At 37.4% G+C, this 25,945-nt stretch overlaps 1 protein-coding gene across 1 annotated transcript in view; it reads left to right on the top strand.

Annotated features, from left to right (window-relative positions):
• The first annotated feature begins 6,058 nt into the window (after window positions 1-6,058).
• LOC128517098 (mucin-2-like) overlaps window positions 6,059-25,945 on the top strand; it is a 29,822-nt gene continuing 9,935 nt past the window's right edge. The window contains exons 1-26 of the mRNA XM_053490885.1: window positions 6,059-6,164; window positions 6,994-7,255; window positions 7,414-7,528; window positions 8,237-8,327; window positions 9,856-9,980; window positions 10,297-10,519; window positions 10,697-10,822; window positions 10,911-11,025; window positions 11,170-11,308; window positions 11,475-11,588; window positions 11,789-11,855; window positions 12,168-12,305; window positions 12,551-12,715; window positions 12,855-12,949; window positions 13,035-13,161; window positions 13,744-13,999; window positions 14,091-14,143; window positions 14,318-14,418; window positions 15,400-15,551; window positions 15,735-15,873; window positions 16,072-16,176; window positions 17,981-18,154; window positions 18,274-18,513; window positions 18,618-18,774; window positions 19,171-19,299; window positions 19,548-25,855. Of these exons, the coding sequence (XP_053346860.1) occupies window positions 6,089-6,164; window positions 6,994-7,255; window positions 7,414-7,528; window positions 8,237-8,327; window positions 9,856-9,980; window positions 10,297-10,519; window positions 10,697-10,822; window positions 10,911-11,025; window positions 11,170-11,308; window positions 11,475-11,588; window positions 11,789-11,855; window positions 12,168-12,305; window positions 12,551-12,715; window positions 12,855-12,949; window positions 13,035-13,161; window positions 13,744-13,999; window positions 14,091-14,143; window positions 14,318-14,418; window positions 15,400-15,551; window positions 15,735-15,873; window positions 16,072-16,176; window positions 17,981-18,154; window positions 18,274-18,513; window positions 18,618-18,774; window positions 19,171-19,299; window positions 19,548-25,855 (9,792 nt within the window). The 5' untranslated portion in view covers window positions 6,059-6,088. The remainder of the gene's footprint in view (window positions 6,165-6,993; window positions 7,256-7,413; window positions 7,529-8,236; window positions 8,328-9,855; window positions 9,981-10,296; window positions 10,520-10,696; window positions 10,823-10,910; window positions 11,026-11,169; window positions 11,309-11,474; window positions 11,589-11,788; window positions 11,856-12,167; window positions 12,306-12,550; window positions 12,716-12,854; window positions 12,950-13,034; window positions 13,162-13,743; window positions 14,000-14,090; window positions 14,144-14,317; window positions 14,419-15,399; window positions 15,552-15,734; window positions 15,874-16,071; window positions 16,177-17,980; window positions 18,155-18,273; window positions 18,514-18,617; window positions 18,775-19,170; window positions 19,300-19,547; window positions 25,856-25,945) is intronic.

The following is a 25,945-nucleotide window of genomic DNA, read 5'->3' as shown; positions in this document are numbered from 1 at the left end:
CGGAAAACTATTACTTTATGGAGTTTGCTTTGTACACAGATACATTATCATGTTGGTACAGATTTGGGCTTCTTACTTTTCATAAAGAGGAATTCTTAGTGCCATAGACCTCAAGACATTACACATGATTGTGGCAACAGTTTGCTGAAGGAACACCTTTTGTTTGTTGGCCTTTTGTTTATCATCATACACTTTTTGTATTGTACCAGAGAAAGTCACTTATACAAATGATACTTATAAATGAAGATGCAAATACAGTGCTGGCCAAACGTATTGAGAGAAAAGTAAAATTCATTTTTTAATGAAATACCTTAATTTATTAATAAATATTATAAGAATAATTAGATATTTTCTGTAATGAAATTGCTAAACAAAAATCATCATTTACTATGATGTCATTTGTTCTTTAAAGCCTGCTGGATCCAGCTAGGCAGAGAGCCAGAAAGACCCCTGCAGCACTCTCCTGGTGTCACTCGCTCAATCCATGTCTGCTTCATTTATTCCTGAAGTGAATTTGCCACACAAGTTTACTTAAGGATTTCATTTTTAGCCATTTTTTGCAGACATGAACAACCCAAATTCAGAAAGTAAAAGTCACACATTTCATCAGGTGTTTTGTGTACAAAGAGAACTATAATACATGGCATACATTTTATGTAATTTTGGAATATTGTGCTCTCTGACATGTATTAAGCTTTTTTTTTTTTGAACTAGAGACACATTAAGAGCATTAAGGTTAGGTCTTAGACATAATAATAATAATAATAATAATAATAATGATGATTATTATTATTATTATTATTGTTGTTGTTGTTATTATTATTATTATTATATTTTAGTGTTTTTGTTGATGTTCTGGTTTATTATAACTCTTATATAAGTCTAAATAAACTTTACCATTTTGGAGGAAGTAAGAATGATGAATGGATGAAAAGTTTTTGGGTGCTAGAATACCTAGATGTCCTACAGTATATATAATTGCACCCCATATTATTTTTTAGTAATAGACTCAAAAATTAAAGACTCTGACATTTTTATGTCTTAAAAAAACATATTTACATAATGATATTATGATTGACTTATATAGTTTTACTAAAATTAATTAAGCTTGTAATGTACTTCCTATGTTAATAGTTTAATCTAATCATGCAGTGCCTTGCAATATCCATAACCCTTGAACTTTTCCACATTTTGTAATGTTACAACCACAAACATAAATGTAGACTAACACAAAGTGGCACATAACTAACACAAACTGTGAAATGAATTCAAAATATATTTTTTACAAATAAAAATTAGAAAAGGGTGGTGTGCATTTGTATTCAGTGCCCCTGGCCATGATACCCCAAACTAAAATCCAATAAAGCCAAATGCCTTCAGAAGTCACCTAATTACTGAATAGGCTCCACCAGTGTGTAATCCAGTGGTTCTCAAACAGTTTCTGTCATTCCCCACTTAAAGGGGTGGGCGAATTTTCAAGCCCCACTTGTCAACAAAATGATAATGAAATCAGCCAAGTTTACTATTTATTGAAATATCAATTTCTAAACCAATAAGGATTTTTGAAGGATCAAAAAAGAAACTTTGTTGCCACACTGGAAACTAGAAATGCCAGACTAGTACTGCCTGATAAAATAGTCATTTTTAACAAAAATACATAAACATCAGCATACACATTGGAATAAATGAAATTACATATATATATAATACCGAATGTTTCCTTATATACAATATTGTTCCTCTACAATTAACATGCCGACGTTAAACCGTTATTGTTGCACAATGGTTCCACTTTTTTTCTGATGTTATTTTAATTTACCTGTGTTAATGATCCATTTCTTTGCATGTGATTGTTTAGTTTCAAGTGTCCGATCTTTATTGTCAATAAAGAAAAGCAAGAATTTTAATAGGTACTTTTCTACCCACCTGTCATGTCTGTATTCCCCACTAGTGGGGCGCCACTAGTTTGAGAACCATGGGTGTAATCTGTGAAGAACTGTATACAGCTGTTACAGGGCCAGGCGTAGCTCAGTGGTTAAGGCATTGGACTACGGTTCAGAAGATCCCAGGTTTAAACCCCACAACCACCAAGTTGCCACTGTTGGGCCCTTGAGCAAGGCCCTTAACCCTCAACTGCTCAGATGTGTAATAAGATAAAAAAAAAAATGTAAGTCGCTCTGGATAAGAGCGTCTGCCAAATGCCCAAATGTAAATGTTCTGTGAAGCCCTAAGAAGTTTGTTATAGAACAAACAGAATCGTGAATCCCAAGAAAAAAATCAGACGGGTCATGGATAACCTTGTGGAGAAGTTTAAAGCAGGGTTAGGTTATTAGTTTTAAACATCTCACAGAGCACTGTTAAATTCACCTAAACTGACAGGCTGGGCAAGGAGAGCATTAATCAGAGAAGCATCCAAGAGGCCCATGGTAACTCTGGAGGAGATGCAGAGATCCACAGCTCAGGTGGGAGAACCTGTCCACAGGACAACGATTAGTCATGCACTCCAAGAATCTGGCCTTTATGGAAGAATGGAAAGAAGTAAGACATTGTTGAAAGAAATCCATAAGAAGCGCCCCTTGCAGTTTGTGACAAGCCATGTGGGACATGGCAAACATTTGCAAGGTGTTCTGGTTAGATGAGATCAAAATTGAACTAAATGCAAAACTCTATGTGGCAGAAAACAAACACTGTGTATGATGGTAGCAGCATCATGTTGTGGGGAAGCTTTTCTTCAGCACGAACAGGAACGCTGGTCGGAGTTGATGGGAAAATGGATGGAGGCAAATACAGGGCAATCTTAGAAGAAAACCTGTTAGAGTCTGCAAAAGGTTTGGGACTGGGGCAGTGGATCACCTTGCAGCAGGACAACAACCCTAAACAACATACATTAGTTTAAAGCATATTCATGTGTTAGAATGGTCCAGTCAAAGTCCAGATCTAAATCCAATCCAATTGAGAATCTGTGGCAAGAACTGAAAATTGCTGTTTTCAGACACTCTCCATCCAATATGACTGTGAAGAATTTCACTCTCTAGAAGTGCACAGCTGTTGGAGAGAGCTGTTGCACAGCCTTATACAGTTACTCCCTACATTTTGGACAAAACTTTGCTTTATTTCATATTTCATGTCATTTACAGTAATTAATTATACTATATCTATTCATGTAAGGGTATGCAAAGAGGACGAAAGACTGTCCAGTATAATTGTGTGTGAAACATATACTGGGTGGTAACTATTACTAAATGTGGTGTGGATGGTTAAATATTTGTCAGCTTAAGGCTTAGTGCCTGAGGCTCTTCTGACACAAAGCTACTACTAAGGCTCTGTTGAATACATAACACTGTTTATTTAACCTAATGGCTGTAACTTCAATTCCAGTAAATTCTTGTATAACACAAAGACTCAGGATAAGTGCGAGTTTCTTTGTAAGGTGATGTCATGACAAGTTGTGTAAAATAATGAAGACAAGGACAGAAGCAGGATGTGATCTCTATTAAGTAAGTTATTGAGCTCCTTGTTTCCTGGACTGACAGATGGCATCCAGAGCAGTGACACACCTGCACAATTATCAACATGTTGATGTCATCTGTAATCTATCACAAACATGAAATGGAGTTTGCTAGAACTTAAGTCAAGTTGAGAAAACAGAATTTACTGTTCATTTTTGTAAAGTCCTTATCCTGAACTATGAATATCTAGAAAAGGGGTCTAGTTTAGTTTCAGTCTAGTTTAAAATTTGTTCAATAATCCATTAATACAGTAAAAATAATATTGAAACCTGTATACACCTGTGTATATATATATATATATATATATATATATATATATATATATATATATATATATAGTTACATTTAAAACATTTAAAAATCCAAGAAAAAGAAGAATAACTTGTAGACAGGCAGGTGTGTATGTGTATGTGTGTGTGTGTGTGTGTGTGTGTGTGTGTACATCCTTTACACACTTTTTAATATGGTCAGATTAGTTAGAATCATGAATCGTAAAATTTAGTATAAATGGATAATACTTCATAACTACTGTAGACTCAAACATATTCAGTTCATAACACTGTGTGTGTTTATTTTACTTAAATATTTTCATGGTTAGTGTTGACTTAGTTTTATTGTTTCACAATTGTGTTCTTTATACTCACTGCCGGGGACGGTTAAAAAAAATTATTCTTACATTCTTACATTCTTACATAGTATTCTTGTTTGGTAATGAATTTATATCAACCAGACAGGGTCAACAACCTCTACATATGTAAATAAAAAAAAAAGCGTACCCTGTTATCATTTGGCCAAAGATTAAATTTTTAATTTTTCTTATTTTACTCTGTGTCTTTAAATTTTGGAAACTAAATGCTACCAGTTTACCATTGTGCAAGTTATTGGGCTGAATAATCACATACTAGATCCAAAGTAAATTGCTTGTGATAGTTATAATAATCAATCAAATATATCCTGTTTTAACCTGAATCTGTTTCTGGACAAATGGGTATACTATGGAACCTAGGATTAAGAGAATAATTCGTTCTGGAAGTGGGCGTATTTCAAAACACTTGTAAACCAATTAGAATTTTCACATAATAAATAATGGAAACACAAATTATTCGTTCCACAGCCCCCAAAAATAAATACATCAAAATAATTAACAAAACAAAAAGTAAAAAAAAATTAACCTGCACTTTACCTTAAAAAAAAAGAAAAAATGAATCCAGACAGATAAGTGTTTCTGTTTGTGCTCGCAGGCGCTCTGTGTGTGTGTGTGTGTGTGTGTGTGAATCTAAAGTAAGGAGCCCCTCCCCTCTCCCCCTTCTCCTCTTACACAGTTACCCTTCCTCCACTCTTTTCACACACACGCGTGCACACAACGGAAACACTTTTTTTTTTGGAAAAATAAAAAATAAATCTCTCTAATGACACTCGATTGAGCGACACACTAATAAAATCACTGCTGTCAAGTAAAAATAAAACAAATTAACCTGCACTTTACCTTTAAAAATAACGGCGACAGAGCAGTGTTTCTGTGTAGAGCGCGCGCACACAGACACAAAAAGCAGGCTAATACCGAGACAGAAAATGGATTTTTAACCTTTCTAATGAGACTTACTTTTGCCTTACATGCGCGCTGTGCACACACGCATACAGACACAAAATATGTTTTACACGCACACACGTGGTCACAGTATTATAGTAAACAGCACACGCGTGCACAGATATTGATTATACCAGTGAGAGATGTGCACTAAGACCCAGCAGGGGAGACGATTACCCACAATTCCACAGTGCAAGAGAGAGAAAAAACAGTTGTGCTCAGTTGTAATCACGCGACGCTCTGCATCAAAACAAGAAGCGCATACGTGATACTCGTTACTCACAATCCAAGGTTTTACTGTATTTGATTTCTATCCATCCACCCATCAGCTAAGGCATTTATCAAGTGCAGGATCATGGGATGCCTGCAATATCCTTATGGAACTTAGAGCACAAAGTGGTGTATACTCTGGATGGGGTGCTACCCCACCGCCGGGCACACATACACTTACAAAAATCACACACTATGGGCAAATCTGGTATATCAATCAGCCTACAATGTACAGTATGTATATTTGGACTGATGGTGTATCCAGAGGAAACCCAGGCATGGAGAGAACCTGTAAACTCCACATATGGAGAGAACCTGTAAACTCCACACATGCAGACCGGAGCTGCGATTCTACCCCAGCCCTTAAGGCGACAGTGCTAATCACTGCTTTCAAGGTTAGAAGGCGTAACCTGATCAACAAAGCATCAATAAAGCATAAATAAATAAATTGAATTCTCTTATCACTGCCCTATAGTGTAAATCCAGGATGACGAACACACATGCACACACACACACACACACAATGGATCATCAAGATACCATACCGGTCTTTTATTTGTCACATCGCAATAAAAGTGGTGTAAAATGAGAGTTCCTCCCAATGAGGGAGGGTGGCATTTAGGACTAAGTTAAAGCAATATAAGGGGTCTAAGAGCTAGCAGAGGTAGCACTGTGTGCGTTTGACCTGAGAAGTGTGGACAGATCCACGCTCAAGCCCACCATGGCGTGGAACATATCTTTACTCTGTGTTCTGGCCCTGGCTTTGACCTGTGGGCTCCATGTGAACGCAGTGAGGGGTAAGAGACTAATGCTTCAAACTGTTTTGTAGGATCAGATAAGTCAGAAGTCAACCTTTAATAAATGCAATACCTATTTATACTCATAACAACTCCAGATGGCTATTTAAACTGAGGAATGGCACCGGGAAGTAGCTTTTGAACCTGTAATATGGAGAAGCAGAACAAAGGTGTAAGAGCATATTTAGGATATCTAGCTTATAATAGTTAACACTCCATGGATGCATTGTAGATTTTACTGTTTTGCTTATTTTTTACTTGACTTACTTATAAAAAAAATATGCAAAAGCTCTCAATTCATGCCCTAACTGCATTATGCATTATGTAAAACTTTAAACCTAAGTATGTTAGTAGGACACAATGATACAAAACAATACAATTTAGAAAACAGACCAACAACTTGCTTTTTTTTGTTTGTTGTTGTAAGAATGTAAGAATTTTGTTTGTTTGTTTATTATACACACTCACTATGGTCATTTAGAGGTTAAAACTAAGAACAAGAATAAATAATGAGAAAAATATGTATATGATTAGCAGATGTACAGAATTGTGTAAGAATGATTTTTAATGATTTGCCTGACCTTTGAACTAAAAATTCCTCTTCTGAGAGGAAATTGGCATTATTTGACAGAGTCATTCTTGTGCTATCTGTTTAAAGTTGAGTAAGTTCAGGTCTAACTGATAACTGTGCTGTGACACTCATATGTGGGTGACTAGGGAAAATCTTGGAGGAGTCAGTATATAACAAAACTAAAGTTTAAACACTTGAAATATACAATTAAAATAAGACCTGTTTGTGCTTAATATTTTGTCCTGCTTCTCCCCACAGTGCGCCGAAGCAACCATGTCAGCAACATTTGTAGCATGTGGGGAAATTTCCACTTTAAGACGTTTGATGGAGATGTCTACCAGTTCCAAGGCACTTGTGAATATAACCTTGTCTCTGACTGCCACGGGCCTGTGCAGGGTTTCTCTGTACATGTGAAAAGAGCACAGACTCCTGGAAACCCAGAAATCACCAGAGTGATGGTCACTATAGGTGCCATTAGCATTGAGCTCACCAAGAAACTGGTTATGGTTAACAGTGATGTGTAAGATACCTAATTCTTAACTGTAATAAATTTAGTATCATTCATCATTTATTTGTTTGCTTTATTACAGTTTAAAAATTTACCTTTAAGAACTCATAATCTGATGAATAATCAATGATTTTTGTCCAATATTTCTTTCTTTCCATCTCCTTCATTAGTGTAAAACTACCACACTATGTAGCGGGGGTGATGCTTGAAGAGAACCCTATCTACATGAAACTTTATGCCAAACTGGGCCTCAGTGTCACATGGAATAGAGATGATGCTGTCACGGTAATATCACCATTTAACATGTACACTTTTTCTACAAAGATCTTTATTCTCAAAGTAAAACATATTTTACTTTAGGTTTAGAAAATGTTTTATGGGCTGTACATGGCTACTAATAAAATCTTACTGGTAGGACAAGTGCCGAAATGTATTTAGTGCAAGTCACTAGAAATGTTAGCACAACACATAAAATGGTTGTTGATGATTTAGCATATTGCAGTGACCTGTGTGTGTCTGTGTGTGACCATACAAAACCTAAGGGCGTGTCCCTTTCTGACCATCGCTTTTCAGAGTAACAAAGTCAGTTTAGTACAACATTCATTTTTGCTGATGTTGCATTTCAGGACCTTATTAATTCATACAAAATACATAGGAACAAAACAATTCATTCGAATTTAGATATAAATTTCAACATTTCAGATGCTCACATGTCCTCCATTTCAACCATATAAAAGTAGAATGAAAAACTAATGCGAGGAAAAAATTAATGAAGATGATTTAATACAGAGAATTCAAAGCAAAATTACATTTACAATTTACATTTTACTTTAAGTGAATTTTTATTTAGTGAATTTAATCTCGTATATTTGAGTGTGTGTGTGTGTGTGTGTGTGTGTGTGTGTGTGTGTGTGCGCAAAGACGGCCTGTGAAATGTTTTAAAGTTGTAAACTATTATATAAACCAAGTACCCTTCTATAATTTCTAAACTAGGTGGAAGTGGACAGTAAATATTCTAATCGTACCTGTGGACTTTGTGGAGATTTCAATGGGATTCCTGTTTATAATGAATTTCTAAGTGACGGTGAGTTGCACCAAGAGGCATTTTTATTCTGTTAAAACAAATATTTACATTTACAGCATTTGGCAGACACAATTATCCAGAGTGACCTACATTTTTATTTTCTTTCATAAAATAATTATCCCTTACTCAAGGGCACACCAGTGGTAGCTTGGACAATGTATAAAAACAGTAAATATTTCAAAAAAAACTTAAGCGTGATCATCATACTGTAAAGACATTTGTGGCTGATTCAGAGCACAGTGGGGTTTGTGCAGATAAAGGCAGAATGAGAAAGGTTTCTGCTAGACAAGTTAATTGGATTAAGAGAGCAGCTGCTAAAATGCCATTACAAAGCAGCAAACAGGTATTTGAAGCTGCTGGTGCCTCTGGAGTCCCGCGAACCTCAAGGTGTGGGATCCTTCAGAGGATTGCAGTTGTGCATAAATCTACTATTCGGCCACCCCAATCTATGCTCATAAGCAGAAACGGTTGCAGTGGGCCTAGACATATATGAAGCCTAGTCTTGTTTACTGATGAGTGTCGTGCAACCCTGGATGGTCCAGATGGATGGAGTAGTGGATGATTGGTGGATGGCCAACATGTCCCAACAAGGCTGCGACGTCAATAAGGAGGTGCCGGAGTCATGTTTTGGGCTGGAATCATGGGGAGAGAGCTGGTAGCACCCGTTAGGGTCCCTGAAGGCGGAAAATGACCTCGGCAAAAGTATATAGAGTTTTTGACTAACCACATTCTTCCATGGTACAAAAAGAAGAACCGTGCCTTCCGTAGCAAAATTATTTTTATGCATGACAATGCACCATCTCATGCTGCAAAGAAAACTCAATTTCTGTGTCATTGGCTGCTATGGGCATAAAAGATGAGAAACTCATGGTGTGGCCACCATCCTCCTTAACCCCATTGGAAACCTTTGGAGTATAGATCTTTTGCTTGAGGAACCTTTGAACCTCAAGCAAAAGATCTATGAGGGTGGGAGGCAGTTCACATCAAAACAGCAGCTTTGGGAGGCTATTCTGACATTCTGCAAAGAAATTCAAGCAGAAATTGTCCAAAAACTTACAAGTTCAATGGATGCAAGAATTGTGAAGGTGATATTAAAGAAGGGTTCCTATGTTAAGATGTAACATGCCCTGTTTGGATGTTTTTGATTTAAATAGTTTTTGATTTCAGTAAATATTACCTCATAATGCTGCAAATTTTACTAAAGCCCGTTTTCTTTACAACCTATAAAATGTTCTAACTCTGTTGTACATAATAATTTGAAACAGTGTGTTTTCAGTTTTTTTTTAAATAAATATTGTGATCTTTAGGAGATTTGTTTAATAAAATTTGAATTATATGCTAATGGTTGATGACTTGAAAATTATACTGACTGTCATTTGCATTGACTAATTATGAAAATCAGAGAAACATATCATTTGCATAATAATTTGGAACGCGGTGTATATATTGTGAGCAAAGGAGGAAGAAATATTCTCCCAAGTATATTTGAACGAATGACTGAATAGATATCATATTGTCTCCCATAAAGATCGTGTGACTGGTTTCATTGAATTTGGCAACAAACACAGGATTCACAACCCCAATGACAATTGTGAGGATCCTTATGAAGAATTTGAGAGTGAAGCAAACCCACTTGACAAGTGCCAACCATTTGTAAGATTTAATTTTTTTTCAAGTATCATTTATTATCTTTTAATTAATGAATCTATCTGTTGTCAAATTAAATAGTGTAAATTGTCATGTTAAGTATTTAATTGTATTTACTTAGTTTTTAATGCGTTGTACTGCTGTACTATTTTAGCCTATACATTGTAAAAGTATGGATGAGTATTTGAAAAACAAGTGCTCATAATTTAAGCTTTTTTGTTTACTAAATACTGGCTCAATTTACACAACCCACTTGAGGAAAGAGAGTTTACAGTGATGTTTATGAAGAATTAATGCATGCTTGTGCTTGCTATGTGTGCAGCGAGATGAGTGTTCTGAGCTGCTTTTGGATGAACCCTGGTCCTCCTGTAGAAGTGTTTTAAGTCCAGAGGCTTATGTCCAAGCCTGCATGATGGACAAGTGCATGAGTCGCCCAGGGGACACTGAGGACACTGTGTCTCTCTGCAGCACCCTGTCTGAGTACTCCCGCCAGTGCTCCCATTCAGGGGGAAGACCACCCAACTGGAGAAAATCAACCTTCTGTGGTAAAGACTTTAAAACTACTATTATTATGAGTTTTAAATTCTCTGAAACTAATATGGTAATAAAGTACCTGCTGCAAAATGATAACCCAAGAGAATCCAGTTCTTTAAATGATCAGAATCTGCTAACCCAAGTGCTAACTAGACATGTAAGTGATGCTTTTTTATTTACTCATTTAGCTGTAACGTGCCCTTTTAACATGGAGTACTCTGAGAGTGGTTCCCCCTGTGTGGACACGTGCACACACGCCGACACCAGCTCATTGTGTGAGGAGCACAAGATGGATGGCTGCTTCTGCCCACCTGGTCAGTCACATACAGTGTAGTCACCTGATACAATATTGAGTCAGTATTTATTTTAGACTGAAATGTGTTTTTAATTCGGCTGCTGTAGGTACTGTGTTTGATGATATCTCTGAGAGAGGCTGTATCCCTCAGGAACAGTGCCAGTGTAAGCACGACAAAGTGTACAACCCTGGAGAGGTTCTGCTCAAGAACGATCAAGAATGGTAACTGCAATTTCTGATACAAAATAATTTAAATTATTTTCTGATGCCGCCAATATTGTGTTTCTATTTCTTTTTATAAAGAAGTTATTTTAAGTGTATTGGCTTGTCGAGTTGCTGCAAAACTAAGGGCACTGTGTGTCTTAGTCTGTGTGAACAGGGAAGATGGATCTGCCAGAGTCTGTCCATCCCAGGTGTGTGCGCAATGGAGGAGGGTTCTCACTTCACCACATTTGATGGAAAAGAATTTACCTTCCATGGGAACTGCTATTATGTTCTTTCAAGGGTAAACAAAGAAATATTAATACTTTAAGTTTATGGAGTTGTTGAAGTCATACTATACATGCTACATACAACTATCTAATACTATAAGCTGATCCATAATAATATTTTATGCTACTTTTACCTAATTTGACAGTAACTTTTAATTGCGATGCTTTTTTTTTCTGTAGGACTGTGTGGACTCTAAGTTCATTCTATTGGGACAGCTTATTCCCTGTGTTGCCAATCCTTCAGACACGTGCTTAAAATCAATTGCATTACTACTCAACAATGACAAGAGTAATGTGAGCATCTATTTTCCCATATTTCAAGCACTCATGCATTTCAATACATTACTCATGAGATTATAACATTAATGCAACAATCTTCTAAACATTTAAGCCATGCTGTTCCAGAACAAAGGTTTGGGATATGCCATTTAACAATTCCTGTTAAATGTTTTATAAAATGTTGACTAATTTAATGATGAATCTGTCTTTTACAGGCTTTAATCATCAAAGACGATGGCATAGTAAGGCACAATGGAGATCTAACACTCCCATACACCACTGGTAAGAATGATTTATAGCAGCATTTGTAATACTTGTAGAGGAATAAAATGTTGACAATAGTTGCTATAGTAACTGCTGCATTTACTGCTGGTCTTAACAGGTACCCTATTAATAATAATTTACCTCATACTTAAAAAAAACTGTATTTTTGGAACCATATTTCTGTGCTGAATATTTATTGGTGTGTAATTAAGCCAGAACCTTGACATTTGATATAGCCTCAATATAAAGCTTTTTGATGTGTTGGAAGTTATTAAAAACGATACACAAACTCCATCTCACTTTAAGACTATTGATTCTTTTCTGTTCCAGCTGAATTCACCGTATTCAGACCATCGTCCTTCCACATAATGTTGCAGACCAGTTTTGGGCTTCAGGTCCAGGTGCAGCTTGTTCCCCTCATGCAGCTTTACATCACCCTGGATCAGAGCTTCCACACCAAGACCTGTGGTGAGTGCTTATCATTATTTAATTATTGGATGAGTAAATCGAGGAATTGGCAAACAAGAGTATTACACAACATGACAGAATGACTGAATTGGATTACTTTGCTCTGCCCTGTGTATATACATACATAATTAAAGCCAATTCCAGTTTAGGCTTGAACACTCTATCACTGTAATTGAAAAGAAATGGTTTTGTCTTGAATAGTGATATGTTTCCTTTGTCTTAATGTGTTAATGTGTTTGGTGCAGGTCTGTGTGGAAACTTTAACTTGGTGCTGTCTGATGAACTGATGACTCCACAAGGTGTAGTTGAAGGGACAGCCACATCATTTGCGAATTCCTGGAAGGCTCAGTCCAATTGTCCTGACCAAACTGAGAGGCTTGATGACCCTTGCAGCTACAGCATAGACAGCGGTGAGAAGAACCTCATTCCAATTCGACATTCAGCCTTTCCCCCGACGGATTAAAAAATAATATGCTAATATAGTCATAGAAAAAAAACTATTTACACGCATAATTGTGGTATTGCTAATGAGAACTGATTGATCTTCAGAGAGCTATGCAGAGCACTGGTGCTCTAACCTGAAGGACAAGGAAGGTGTTTTTGCCAAATGCCATTCTGCTGTTAACCCAGAAAAGTACTACAAGGTAACCTCAACATTTTGAGACACTTTACATTAATCTGATGCACAAAAAGATTTAACATTTAAAGCTTGTCTTTAACCATACACAGAGGTGTAAATATTCAAGTTGCACATGTGAGAAGAGCGAGGACTGTTTGTGTGCTGTCTTCTCCTCCTACGTTCGGGCGTGTGCAGCAAAGGGGGTGTTTCTGCAAGGCTGGAGAGAAACTGTGTGCGGTAGGAACAAACCTCTTTTATCAGTGTGTGCTTGCATGACAGATAATGCTTAAAAACACTGTTCAATGAGAGGTGAAGCAAGAACAAAAAGTTTCTACTATTGCAAATTATCACTTTTATCACTGAATACGATGTGTTGACCTCTGCTTCCATCAGACAACTTTTCATGTCAGTGTTTATACAGTACTGTATACATAAGTACATACATTGACATGTACCTACAGTATTTACACTGATTTTTTTATGTATTAATGTACTTCATACATCTAAATTATAATGGTAAATAATTACAGGATAATTTAAATTTTATTGAACAGAATTATGTTTAAACACCTAATTGTTTATAATAAAATAGACATTATATTATTAGTAAGTAACCCAAGGCCATAATAATTGTATTGAGTATATAATCAGTATAAATAAGTAGTTGACAGTAGTGACTAAGATTTTAACAGAATACTATTCATTCACCCTTGGTCCTTGCAGCTATATGAGTTCAGATCAGTACTGTGTTAAGTTTTTGAAAGGTGTTTTTTCCCCTTTTTTACACGTTATTTTTCCTTGTGTATTTTACAAATACAGACAAATACACTAAAAGTTGCCCAGCTTCCCAGACTTTCACATACAAGCTTCAGCAATGTCAGCGCACGTGTGACTCCCTTAGCCTTGATCGTCAGGGCTGTAGCACTGACTACGTGCCTGTGGATGGATGTGCCTGTCCAGAAGGGCTTTATGAGGGTGAAAATGGTGTTTGTGTGCCCATGGACAAATGCCCCTGCTATTACAATGGAGAGCACATTAAACCTGGCAAATCAATCAACATTAAAAATGAGCACTGGTAAGCAGTTAACAATTACAGTGGAGTACAGTGTGTGGAATACAGTGCAGTTAAAAAAGTGCTTAACATTGTAATGTTTCTGCTTTCTTAGTATTTGTACAAATGGAAAGCTTCAGTGCCAATCCTGGAGGTCTCGTATTGAAGGTTGGTCAGTTTACCTTTGCACAAGTTGACAGAATTGAAACGAATGGAACACAATCCTACTGAGTTCTTTATTTATTTCAATTACCTTTAAATACAGATAATAAAATGCGAAATGCAAATTTATTTATGAGTAAATAAATTTGCACAGTTCATAAATCTCTCTGTACCCCACAGACTGTCCTGCTCCAAAGGTCTTCTTTAACTGCAGTACAGCAGGGCTGAATGAGCATGGGTTAGAGTGTGCACAAACATGTGCACAAAAAGATATTGATTGTGTGAGTATCATACACAAGCATTTTCTTTTAATCTGTAGGCGAGTCCAGACGCCAGAATTCGGCACAAAAATTTGGGCTAATTTGTAGAAACAAAACTAATTCATAAAATATATGAATCTAGCTTGATATACATAATTCTACAATGCAGTAAATAGGTATAGTGCCACGCATTTCAATTCTTAAATCCAATTTGTATAACAATTTGTATCCATTTTTTTGTATAACAGCACATCTCAGACCGTAAATATTAAAATATTAATGTGCGCCTTGTAATTCATTATTGTTTGCATAGTAACAGCTTAAAGACATGGACTTGTATGGTCCAAAAACACAGATGAATGTAAAAAAAAAACAACAAAAAAAAACATTTTTCATATAATCATTGATGTATCCGTGTGGGTGTATGGATGTGTGCGTGTGCGTGTGTGTATGTGTGTGTGTGGTTAGCTGACTGCATGAATGTAGTGAAAGACCATATTATCCCATCAATGCATTTATTGCATTTATATGACACAGGCATATTCTGGGACTCAAATTGTAAATGGATCTGGGAGCATCAGGAATAATTTTTACACATAAACTGACCAGCTGACCACCAAAGCTAAAGGGTTAGAATTAAATATTAAAAATAAAGTATGTAAAAATAGCTAAATTAACTTTTAATATCGAGCAAAATATTAAATTGTGTACTTGTATAGAATGTCATGTACTTGTCCAGTTAATACTTTTTAAGACCATATTTAAATAAACTTTTCTTTAAAAAGGGCAATACTCAAATATATACACAGTCGCAAGAAATAGTATGTTATCCCTTTGGAATTTCATGGTTTTCTGCATTAATTTGCCATAAAATGTGATCTGATCTTCATCTAAGTCAAGGGTATTGACAAATATAATGTACCTAAAATAATAACACAAAAAATCACATTACACAAATAGATAACTATTGTTTTATTTTTTGTTTCTCGTTTCTCTTTTCAGTATCTTGCAGACTGTGAGTCAGGGTGTCAGTGTCCCACAGGTCTGCTTGATGATGGTCGTGGTTTCTGTGTTAAGGAGCATGATTGCCCTTGCAAACATAACAATGAGTTTTATGCTCCAGGTTCTCAAATTCCAGAAGAGTGTAACACATGGTATGCTTGTAATGCTTTATTCTTCAGGTGTTAAAATTGTGGGTATATTTAAAGACCCAAATAAGTAGTTATTAATCTACTTTGTTGTACTTCACTCTTTTCTTTCAGTAATAGTAATATTAAAACAGCTTAAAAAGTTGATAATAAACAGAGGTTTAAACAGTCTGTTTTATTATTTTCCAGCATCTGTAAACATGGCAAGTGGCATTGCACTCAGAAAAAATGCCCTGGCACCTGCACAATCTATGGCAGTGGACATTACAAGACTTTCGATAAGCAACGATTTGGTTTTAGTGGAGACTGTAGTTACATAGCTTTACAGGTATCTAATCTTGCACTTTGTTTAAATTTATTTTAATACTTTCAGTAATTTGTATACAGTCTGATAATGTGACAAGAAATGCTGACCACAGGTGCATATTCCTACTGTTATGTAACCAAATAATCTACTCGAAATGTCTGAATAACCTGATGTCATACTGTATGTTTTCTAATAATACTTGTTTCCATTGTTTTTAAGGACAAGTGTGGAAATAAGACAGGAACATTTCATGTGATCACAGAGAATGTACCATGTGGGACAACAGGGACTACGTGTTCCAAAGCTGTGCGGATTGTATTGGGAGTATGTACACTTTTTATTAATCAATAATAGTCAATTACTTTTAATTAATTATAGTTTATAAAGTCTTAGGTACATATTTTTGTACAAATTATTTTATGAATGTGTATTTTATGATTTTGGCATTTCTAAATTAGTACGAAAAAGTGTCCAAAACGGTTCCAAACTTTATTTTACAAAACAAAGTTTTGCTGCACAAAAGTAAGTGTGATACAACAGTAAGTGTCACATCAAACATCAGGATAGGGGAAAATGTCATCTTTGTGACTTTGACTGTGAAATGGTTGTTGGTGCTTGTTTAGTATTTTTTTTTAACTATTGATCTTCTGAGATTTTACCACTCTACTTTGTAAAATGTACAAAAAAGTGCAAAAAAAAAAAAACCCCTAAATATCCTCTTAGTAGAACAGAAGTAAATGACCAGACCAGACTGACCAGACTGGTATGATCTAATGCATGTCAGTGTGATAGCAAATCCATGAGGTCAATAAAATTACTTGTAGACCCACGAGAAATTGGCTGTACACCAACCCTGTATCGTTTAACCTTGTTGAGCTTGCACAATTCTGCCAAGAAAAATGGAAGAAACTTTTAAAAGAAAGGTGTGCCATAGTATCATTCACAAGAAGGCTTAAGGCTGTCATTCCTGCCAAACATGCTTTGACCAAGTGCTAAGTAATGGGTCTGGATATTTTTTTATAAAAATGTGCAAACATCACATTTTTTAACTCAAGTTTTGGAATATTTAAACCAGCCCATCTCGTACCAACATCCATGCTATGGTTAAAGTCACAAAGATCATGTTTCTCCATTCGGTTATCTGATGTAAAAACTAACTGACTCTCTTGACCTGTAACTTTATGATTTTGTTTATTGTGCAGCTGCCTCATGACTAAATGATTAGATAGCTACTTGCTATTAATTTAGGTTAACCCCTTGTAGTTACACTTATGACTTGTTGACAATTGTATCCTACCTGCTTGAGATTAATTTTAACGGCCTTTTGTTGTTTCTGAGGTCATCATTGCATTTCTTTTTGAATAATATACCAAATCTTCATTTTGCTCCTAAATTTTCCTAAAATTTCAGCTTTCCTCTTATAAATATATTTCTTCTCTGAACAGTTTTTGTTGGTCTCCTTTACTTGCATTGGCAAATATGGACTGCATACTTCCTGTGCAGTGCATCACTGTATCATTTTTATGACCAGCAATCAACTGCAAATACAAGACCAATTATCTCTTTAATTTGTCATGATGTAAACAGAGTAAACAGATTTGATAGCCATTTTTACACAATCCCTCCATTGTCACAGGGACAAACAAACATAATCATCTATATTGGGATTATTTGTAATACTTGTATGCAAACACATTGCTGTCGATGACTGCCTAAAGTCTAAAACCCATGAACATAACCAGATGCAGCCTCCTTTGAGATTCTTGCCAGGCCTTTACTGCAGGGCCTTACAGTGCTGCTATGTAGTGGGTCTTTGTGCACTCAGTTTTGACTTTATTAAGCAAAAAGAGTTTTCTATGTGCTTGTGCTTTTTGAGGGTTGGTAACCCATCCAGGGTATACTGCATCTTGTGCCTTGCTTTCTGGCATAGGCTGCAGGCCCATTTTCTAATTTCTTTCCATATCTTTTAATTCTGTAAAGCTACTAATATCAAAAGCGCTCTACAAATAATCTGAATAGAATTGAATTGAATATAATGGCCCAGATACTGGATGGATGGAAATGCATTTGTGTGTATGCATGCTTCCTATTCTTCCCCTATGTTTTGATTTTTTGTCAATCTTAATAGAGAACAGAGCTGGTGCTGAGTGATGGAAAAGTAACAGAAATTAAGGCTGAATACTGTTCATCTGTAAAATTGAGAAATGTGGGTCTTTACCTGGTCATAGAGACTGATATTGGCTTAACAGTTTTGTGGGACCGCAAGACAACAGTCCAAATCATTCTTCAACCCCAGCATATGGTGAGTAAAAAGTACTAAACCAAACTGAAATGTCTGTTTTTAATTTACATATCTCAATAGCAAGAATATTTTTTATCAATGTAATACTGTGAAGGTTAACACACCTAATTATTTTCTAGGGAGAGATTTGCGGATTATGTGGAAACTACAATGGAAATGGCAAAGATGACTTCACCACTCAAGGCCTGCTGCATGTGTCTGATGTTCTGGAGTTTGTAAACAGTTGGAAAGTACAAAGCCATTGCCCTGATGCTAAGCCAGATTTTGATCCCTGTTTTGAAACACCTAACCGCCACACTTGGGCAAAACTTCAGTGTAGCATTATTAAATCTGACACTTTTAAAGACTGCCACAATAAGGTACAGTCAAGCGAATCTTTCTTTTTTAATGCATTATTTAAATCATATTATTTTAAATAGCGGAGCCATTATGTAGATATTTAGTTAAATATATTTATTTGCAGGTGGAATGGACCCCATATTTTGAAAACTGTGTAAAAGATTCATGTTCATGTGACACTGGTGGCGACTGTGAATGTTTTTGCACTGCTGTGGCAGCTTATGCACAAGCCTGTAATGAAGCAGGCGTCTGTGTGGCCTGGAGAACCCCAGAGATCTGTCGTAAGCCTTCTTTCACCTATAACACTTAATACCTAGGTGTGCACTAATGGCTGTCATAATTGTAAAGGAGCACTATTAGTGACTTAATATTACTGTTGGTGACTGTCAAGTTGTTTATGTCCAACTGTTTTACAGTACTTTACACTTTTTATACATATACCTTTGCACATTATCATTAAAAAACAATATTTTGCACTGTTCAGAAAAATACTTCCAAACCTAAATCTGACAGTGTCTTTAAAACAGTTACACTTTATAAATGTGTCAAAAGGAAATAAAAGAGTATGCAATAATTATGTGGCAATATACCACCTAATTAAGTTGTAAGACAGACTTCACAAAATCCTTACTGGAATACTAAATTTTGTTGTATGTTTGGAATTTTCCACTCCAAAGCTGTGTTCTGTGACTACTACAATTATGAATTTAACTGCACATGGCACTACAGTCCCTGTCACACACCATGCTACAAAACCTGTCTCAACCCTAATGGCATCTGCACCAACCCTTTACCTAATGTGGAAGGTACGTCTACATCCAATCAGGATTGTTTAGCAGTTTAGTTTCTTGTTTTATAATTTACTTTTTAAACAGTTATGCTAAAGATCAAGGCCACAGTACAAATGTCATTATTGTTATCCAAACAGTTAAGATAAACCTAAGATAAGATAAAATAAACCTTTATCAGTCCAACAAGTGGAAAATTTGTTAAGTTTGGGTTTAAGCAAGTAAAAAGGAGTATATACTATGCTAAAAATCTTTCTTTTATTCAGGATGTTATCCCAACTGTCCAGATGATATGCCTTTTTTTGATGAGAAGAATCAAATTTGCACTGATACGTGTGAGTCCAACATCTGTCCACCAACTACAACAACTACAACAACTGAAAGTACTGCAACTCCTCCAACTCCAATACCACCATCTACAACTCCTGTACCAACTACAACAACTGAGCGTACTTCAACTCCTGTACCAACTACAACAACTGAAAGTACTTCAACTCCTCCAACACCCCCAGCAACTACAACAACTGAAAGTACTTCAACTTCCCCAACACCACCAACAACAACTACAACAACTGAAAGTACTTCAACTTCTCCAACACCGATACCACCAACTACAACTCCTGTACCAACTCCAACGACTGAGTCAACATCCACTGGAACAACTGCAGAAGTTGTGACAACAACTCCAACGACTGTGTCAAGTGCAACGACAACAACACAAACACCACCAACACCTACAACTTCTGTACAATTAAGTACAACCACACCATGCATGAAAACTTGTGAATGGTCTAACTGGATCAATGAGTATAACCCAGGAGATGGAGGAGGAAATGATTTGGAAACATATGAAAATATAAAAAAAAATAAAACTGACATATGTGAATATCCAGAAGACATCAAATGTAGAGCAGTTATAAGTCCTGATATGACTCTTGAAGAATTTGTACAAATTACAGGTCAGGTTGTACAGTGCAATGTTTCATTTGGATTAGTGTGTGAAAAGAAAAAACAGACGCTAAGACCATACAAATGTTTTGATTATGAAATTAAAGTACTCTGTTGTGATTGTTTAAAAACACCTACAACTCCTGTACCAACTACAACAACCTCAAGTCCTTCATCACCACCATCAACAACTAAAACAACTGAAAGTACTTCAACTCCTCCAACACCACCACCAACTACAACTTCTGTACCAACTACAACAACTGAGAGTACTTCAACTCCCCCAACACCACCATCAACAACTACAACAACTGAAAGTACTTCTACTCCTCTGACACCAACAACTCCTCCAATACCACCAACTACAACAACTGAAAGTCCTCCAACTCATCCAACACCAACACCACCAACTACAACTCCTCTACCAACTACAACAACTGAGAGTACTACAACTCCTCCAACACCAACACCACCAACCACAACTTCTGTACCAACCACAATAACTACAACTCCTGTACCAACTACAACAACTGAAAGTACTTCAACTTCTTCAACACCAACTACAACTCCTCTACCAACTACAACAACTAAGAGTTCTTCAACTCCTGTACCAACTACAACAACTGAAAGTACTTTAACTCCTCCAACACCAGCACCAACAACTACAACTCCTGCACCAACTACAACAACAACTACAACTCCTCTACCAACTACAACAACCAAGAGTACTACAACTCCTCTACCAACTACAACAACCAAGAGTACTTCAACTCCTCCAACACCAACTACAACTCCTCTACCAACTACAACAACTGAGAGTACTTCAACTCCTCCAACACCAACTACAACTTCTCTACCAACTACAACAACTGAGAGTACTTCAACTCCTCCACCACCAACAACAACTACAAAAACTGAGAGTACTACAACTTCTCCGACACCAACTACAACTCCTTTACCAACTACAACAACTCAGAGTACTTCAACTCCCCCAATGCCAACTACAACTCCTGTACCAACTACAACAACTGAGAGTACTTCAACTCATATACCAACTACAACAACTGAAAGAACTTCAACTCCTCCAACACCAGCACCAACAACTACAACTTCTGCACCAACTACAACAACTGAGAGTACTACAACTCATGTACCAACTACAACTCCTCTACCAACTACAACAACCAAGAGTACTACAACTCCTCTACCAACTACAACAACCAAGAGTACTTCAACTCCTCCAACACCAACTACAACTCCTCTACCAACTACAACAACTGAGAGTACTTCAACTCCTCCAACACCAACTACAACTTCTTTACCAACTACAACAACTGAGAGTACTTCAACTTCTCCACCACCAACAACAACTACAAAAACTGAGAGTACTACAACTTCTCCGACACCAACTACAACTCCTTTACCAACTACAACAACTCAGAGTACTTCAACTCTCCCAACGCCAACTACAACTCCTGTACCAACTACAACAACTGAGAGTACTTCAACTCCTGTACCAACTACAACAACTGAAAGTACTTCAACTCATATACCAACTACAACAACTGAAAGTACCTCAACTCCTCCAACACCAGCACCAACAACTACAACTCCTGCACCAACTACAACAACAACTACAACTCCTCTACCAACTACAACAACCAAGAGTACTTCAACTCCTCCAACACCAACTACAACTCCTCTACCAACTACAACAACTGAGAGTACTTCAACTCCTCCAACACCAACTACAACTCCTTTACCAACTACAACAACTGAGAGTACTTCAACTCCTCCACCACCAACAACAACTACAAAAACTGAGAGTACTACAACTTCTCCGACACCAACTACAACTCCTTTACCAACTACAACAACTCAGAGTACTTCAACTCATATACCAACTACAACAACTGAAAGTACTTCAACTCCTCCAACACCAGCACCAACAACTACAACTTCTGCACCAACTACAACAACTGAGAGTACTACAACTCATGTACCAACTACAACTCCTCTACCAACTACAACAACTGAGAGTACTTCAACTCCTCCAACACCAGCACCAACAACTACAACTCCTGCACCAACTACAACAACTACAACTCCTCTACCAACTACAACAACCAAGAGTACTACAACTCCTCTACCAACTACAACAACCAAGAGTACTTCAACTCCTCCAACACCAACTACAACTCCTCTACCAACTACAACAACTGAGAGTACTTCAACTCCTCCAACACCAACTACAACTTCTTTACCAACTACAACAACTGAGAGTACTTCAACTCCTCCACCACCAACAACAACTACAACAACTGAGAGTACTTCAACTCCTCCAACACCAACTACAACTCCTTTTCCAACTACAACAACTCAGAGTACTTCAACTCCCCCAACACCAACTACAACTCCTGTACCAACTACAACAACTGAGAGTACTTCAACTCATATACCAACTACAACAACTGAAAGTACTTCAACTCCTCCAACACCAGCACCAACAACTACAACTTCTGCACCAACTACAACAACTGAGAGTACTACAACTCATGTACCAACTACAACTCCTCTACCAACTACAACAACTGAGAGTACTTCAACTCCTCCAACACCAGCACCAACAACTACAACTCCTGCACCAACTACAACAACTACAACTCCTCTACCAACTACAACAACCAAGAGTACTACAACTCCTCTACCAACTACAACAACCAAGAGTACTTCAACTCCTTCAACACCAACTACAACTCCTCTACCAACTACAACAACTGAGAGTAATTCAACTCCTCCAACACCAACTACAACTTCTTTACCAACTACAACAACTGAGAGTACTTCAACTCCTCCACCACCAACAACAACTACAAAAACTGAGAGTACTACAACTTCTCCGACACCAACTACAACTCCTTTACCAACTACAACAACTCAGAGTACTTCAACTCTCCCAACGCCAACTACAACTCCTGTACCAACTACAACAACTGAGAGTACTTCAACTCCTGTACCAACTACAACAACTGAAAGTACCTCAACTCCTCCAACACCAGCACCAACAACTACAACTCCTGCACCAACTACAACAACAACTACAACTCCTCTACCAACTACAACAACCAAGAGTACTTCAACTCCTCCAACACCAACTACAACTCCTCCAACACCAACTACAACTCCTCTACCAACTACAACAACTGAGAGTACTTCAACTCCTCCAACACCAACTACAACTCCTTTACCAACTACAACAACTGAGAGTACTTCAACTCCTCCACCACCAACAACAACTACAAAAACTGAGAGTACTACAACTTCTCCGACACCAACTACAACTCCTTTACCAACTACAACAACTCAGAGTACTTCAACTCATATACCAACTACAACAACTGAAAGTACTTCAACTCCTCCAACACCAGCACCAACAACTACAACTTCTGCACCAACTACAACAACTGAGAGTACTACAACTCATGTACCAACTACAACTCCTCTACCAACTACAACAACTCAGAGTACTTCAACTCTCCCAACGCCAACTACAACTCCTGTACCAACTACAACAACTGAAAGTACTTCAACTCATATACCAACTACAACAACTGAAAGTACCTCAACTCCTCCAACACCAGCACCAACAACTACAACTCCTGCACCAACTACAACAACAACTACAACTCCTCTACCAACTACAACAACCAAGAGTACTTCAACTCCTCCAACACCAACTACAACTCCTCCAACACCAACTACAACTCCTCTACCAACTACAACAACTGAGAGTACTTCAACTCCTCCAACACCAACTACAACTCCTTTACCAACTACAACAACTGAGAGTACTTCAACTCCTCCACCACCAACAACAACTACAAAAACTGAGAGTACTACAACTTCTCCGACACCAACTACAACTCCTTTACCAACTACAACAACTCAGAGTACTTCAACTCATATACCAACTACAACAACTGAAAGTACTTCAACTCCTCCAACACCAGCACCAACAACTACAACTTCTGCACCAACTACAACAACTGAGAGTACTACAACTCATGTACCAACTACAACTCCTCTACCAACTACAACAACTGAGAGTACTTCAACTCCTCCAACACCAGCACCAACAACTACAACTCCTGCACCAACTACAACAACTACAACTCCTCGACCAACTACAACAACCAAGAGTACTACAACTCCTCTACCAACTACAACAACCAAGAGTACTTCAACTCCTCCAACACCAACTACAACTCCTCTACCAACTACAACAACTGAGAGTACTTCAACTCCTCCAACACCAACTACAACTTCTTTACCAACTACAACAACTGAGAGTACTTCAACTCCTCCACCACCAACAACAACTACAAAAACTGAGAGTACTACAACTTCTCCGACACCAACTACAACTCCTTTACCAACTACAACAACTCAGAGTACTTCAACTCCCCCAACACCAACTACAACTCCTGTACCAACTACAACAACTGAGAGTACTTCAACTCATATACCAACTACAACAACTGAAAGTACTTTAACTCCTCCAACACCAGCACCAACAACTACAACTTCTGCACCAACTACAACAACTGAGAGTACTACAACTCATGTACCAACTACAACTCCTCTACCAACTACAACAACTGAGAGTACTTCAACTCCTCCAACACCAGCACCAACAACTACAACTCCTGCACCAACTACAACAACTACAACTCCTCTACCAACTACAACAACCAAGAGTACTACAACTCCTCTACCAACTACAACAACCAAGAGTACTTCAACTCCTCCAACACCAACTACAACTCCTCTACCAACTACAACAACTGAGAGTACTTCAACTCCTCCAACACCAACTACAACTCCTTTACCAACTACAACAACTCAGAGTACTTCAACTCTCCCAACGCCAACTACAACTCCTGTACCAACTACAACAACTGAGAGTACTTCAACTCCTGTACCAACTACAACAACTGAAAGTACTTCAACTCATGTATCAACTACAACAACTCTAAGTACTTCAACTCCTCCAACACCAGCACCAACAACTACAACTCCTGCACCAACTACAACAACAACTACAACTCCTCTACCAACTACAACAACCAAGAGTTCTTCAACTCCTCCAACACCAACTACAACTCCTTTACCAACTACAACAACTGAGAGTACTTCAACTCCCCCACCACCAACAACAACTACAAAAACTGAGAGTACTACAACTTCTCCGACACCAACTACAACTCCTTTACCAACTACAACAACTGAGAGTACTTCAACTCCTGCACCAACTACAACAACTGAGAGTACTACAACTCATGTACCAACTACAACTCCTCTACCAACTACAACAACTGAGAGTACTTCAACTCCTCCAACACCAACTACAACCCCAGTACCAACTACAACAACTGAACGTACTTCAACTTCTTCAATACCAGCACCAACAACAACAACAACAACTGTAACAACTGCAACCAGTACACATATATCAGTTATAACAGGGACAATCACCACGCCCTCTTCACAAACTGAACCTCAAATTATTATTACGTCAACCATTTCTCCACCGCCTCTGAAAAATTGCACAGAATGGGGAGTAACTGTAGGTATCTCACAGTGGCACATATTGCAATACAGAATGAATCTTTTTTAAGTCACAGTGATGACACATCTCTTACATATTTTTTAAACT

The sequence above is a fragment of the Clarias gariepinus genome, chromosome 2 (genome assembly GCF_024256425.1).
Source record: "Clarias gariepinus isolate MV-2021 ecotype Netherlands chromosome 2, CGAR_prim_01v2, whole genome shotgun sequence".
Lineage (NCBI taxonomy): Eukaryota > Metazoa > Chordata > Actinopteri > Siluriformes > Clariidae > Clarias > Clarias gariepinus.
Note: the sequence above shows the minus strand (reverse complement) of the source record. Positions and strands in the feature narration are given on the sequence as shown.